At 36.3% G+C, this 2500-nt stretch overlaps 2 protein-coding genes across 2 annotated transcripts in view; one reads left to right on the top strand and one right to left on the bottom strand.

Annotated features, from left to right (window-relative positions):
- Positions 1-2500, bottom strand: part of LOC125028062 — a 46774-nt gene that overhangs the window by 39771 nt on the left and 4503 nt on the right. The gene's annotated exons all lie outside the window — the stretch shown is intronic.
- LOC125028064 overlaps positions 645-2500 on the top strand; it is a 20801-nt gene continuing 18945 nt past the window's right edge. The window contains exon 1 of the mRNA XM_047617360.1: positions 645-773. Coding sequence (XP_047473316.1) covers positions 713-773 — 61 coding nt within the window. The 5' untranslated portion in view covers positions 645-712. The remainder of the gene's footprint in view (positions 774-2500) is intronic.

The following is a 2500-nucleotide window of genomic DNA, read 5'->3' as shown; positions in this document are numbered from 1 at the left end:
TAGTGGAAGGTAATTATTTGGCAGAGGCTACTATATTTGTTCATATCCTGTTATTTTGGAAAATTACGTTTTTCAAGTATTTCCGGGATTATTATAATTAAATGTATAAATATCTAAAATAAATTAAATTAAAGTAAGTTATATAGATCCGGATACTCTAAAACCCTAAAATGAAAGTACTAATGCTTTCAAGTTAGAAGTTATGCAGTTCACATGCACGTGTTTATCATACATGATATAATCTTTGAAGATAATACTCGCTGTGCGCAAGTACAAAACGTAACTGATTTAGCATTTTTTTTTTGTTTTTTTTTTTATTTATTCATCTATCTATCCAAAATCATTTATACTTTGATCTTTATAGAAAAGCTGCGAAATACTTCAACACAAAATTGCATGTGTCACACTACCACGCTACTGCCAGTTAGCTTGCCAAATATCCTAGGCCGATTTTGCCGGGCGCTTGTGCAGAGGATCAGACCCCCCCACAAGCAAAATATGCATATATCTAAACCTTGCACGTGTATTAAATGATATTTGATCGTTATATACTCCATCCGAAGATATAAAAGAGGAAAAACTGGAAAACCAAATGAATACCCGCTCCGTCCAGGAAAGCCAGACAGGGTGAGGAAGACAGTCAGACAGAATCAGCATTAGTGCCGCATCGGAGGTGAAAGGGAGAGGTTGTCTTGCTGAATTCGCTCGCATCATGAGGCAACCGATCGGTCCCACGCTCTTTCTTACCGTCTTATCTCTTGCAACAGCGACTGGTAAGTGGAATTATCTCTTCGTGGACTAAGATTGTACAATGATTATTGAATACCTGTTGTCCTTTTTATGGTAAATTTGAGGTGTTAAAAAGGGCGGTGAGAATTCGCTATTTCTACTTTCGACAGTCGCCATTCTCGCATCCCTCGCTCTCACGTCCACAGGCGCGGTGCGTACGAAACATCGATCCTGTGGGTTTTATTTTCTAGCATTGAATTTATCTGATGGTCGATTTTCCTGCGATGAGTATGTCGTATTATATCTTGTGGCTATGATACGAAATATTATTACGAGATATAACGTTTTAAGGTGCGTTTACAAGTCGCCGGCTGCGCAGAGAAATTGATCCTTATAAATCTTCTTGCTCTTGGTATTACTGTTAACAGAAATAGGATCCTATGCGAATTCTGTTAATGGTTCTATTGCTCAATGAAGAAGTAGCTTCCAATGGTAACTTGGCGTTCAAGTAATATTGATCGATTTTGTTTTCCCACCATCAATTCCGAAGTTAATCCGCGGGATTAATCGGCTCACATGGCAAGATATATATATATATATATATATATATATATATATACATATATACATATATACATATATTATGCTGTCGATTTCTCAGGTCTTTTCTGCCGCTGTTTCAAATACATGCTACCATCAAATGTTTTATTTTAATACGAGTAACATGCAATGATATGTTAATTTACATATTTCACGCCAATGTACTTATGGTGTATACAGACGTGGCACTTGTGTAACACGTGTTCTTGTTTTATGGGTAGATGTTTTATTACTATTATTTTTACTACACTTCATTGGACAACGGCATGACTAAGCACCTAAACCGAGATAAAAATATTAAGGGTAATGATAATCATCATCGCCATCACCACCATCATCATCATCATCCTCATCCTCATCCCCATCCTCATCCTCATCCTCATCCTCATCCTCATCCTCATCCTCATCATCATAATCATACCAGGTATAAGAGAAAATACGTCAATTATCAAAACAAAACCCATGACGCACTTAAAATACATTTTTTCAGTAACCTCCTTAGGTTTATCTGGCCCTACCTTGGCGTCATCTCTGGCGACTGAAGAAGTCCTTGACAATTCCTCTAGCTAAATGCAGACAATGCATCAATGGGTTTTAAGTTGCCTGATGTATGTGTCTGCCTGGAGTACCCTTTGGTTGAGATTTTTACACGTGCGGTATTCCTGACGATAGAATTACTTGACAATTGCTTGGAAGTTATTGGAGACAATGCATAAATGGGTTGTTAAATGGTTTGATGTATGTGTCTGTCTGGAGTACTCTTTGGTAGACAAACTTAGAAAGGTTTTAGGTTTTTGATTATGTTATTGATAATTGGCAAAGGCGTTAGTCAATTAGAATATGTGAACTAAGGTCGAGTTACTACAAATTCTTATGTGAGTATGCTCACTGATGCAAGTATGTAACATGGGTCCTATTTATTAAATTATAGGATTTTATAGTCTTTGATTGTGCTAATGAGACAATTACACTGGTTTAATGCGGTTTACGTGACTTAACGTTTGTGTATACCTGAGGCAAAATGTGCCAGATATTTGTTTATTTTTTGTATAAGTAAAGAGATATAAACCTATTGTTCTAATAGTGTTTGCTGTTGGTTAGTGGATAATGCAGTTATTTTTTTTGTGTTAATAGTAGAATTAACGAAAACAATATGTACCGTCAATAAGGA

This window comes from Penaeus chinensis, chromosome 8 (genome assembly GCF_019202785.1).
Source record: "Penaeus chinensis breed Huanghai No. 1 chromosome 8, ASM1920278v2, whole genome shotgun sequence".
NCBI classification, from domain to species: Eukaryota; Metazoa; Arthropoda; class Malacostraca; order Decapoda; family Penaeidae; genus Penaeus; species Penaeus chinensis.
Note: the sequence above shows the minus strand (reverse complement) of the source record. Positions and strands in the feature narration are given on the sequence as shown.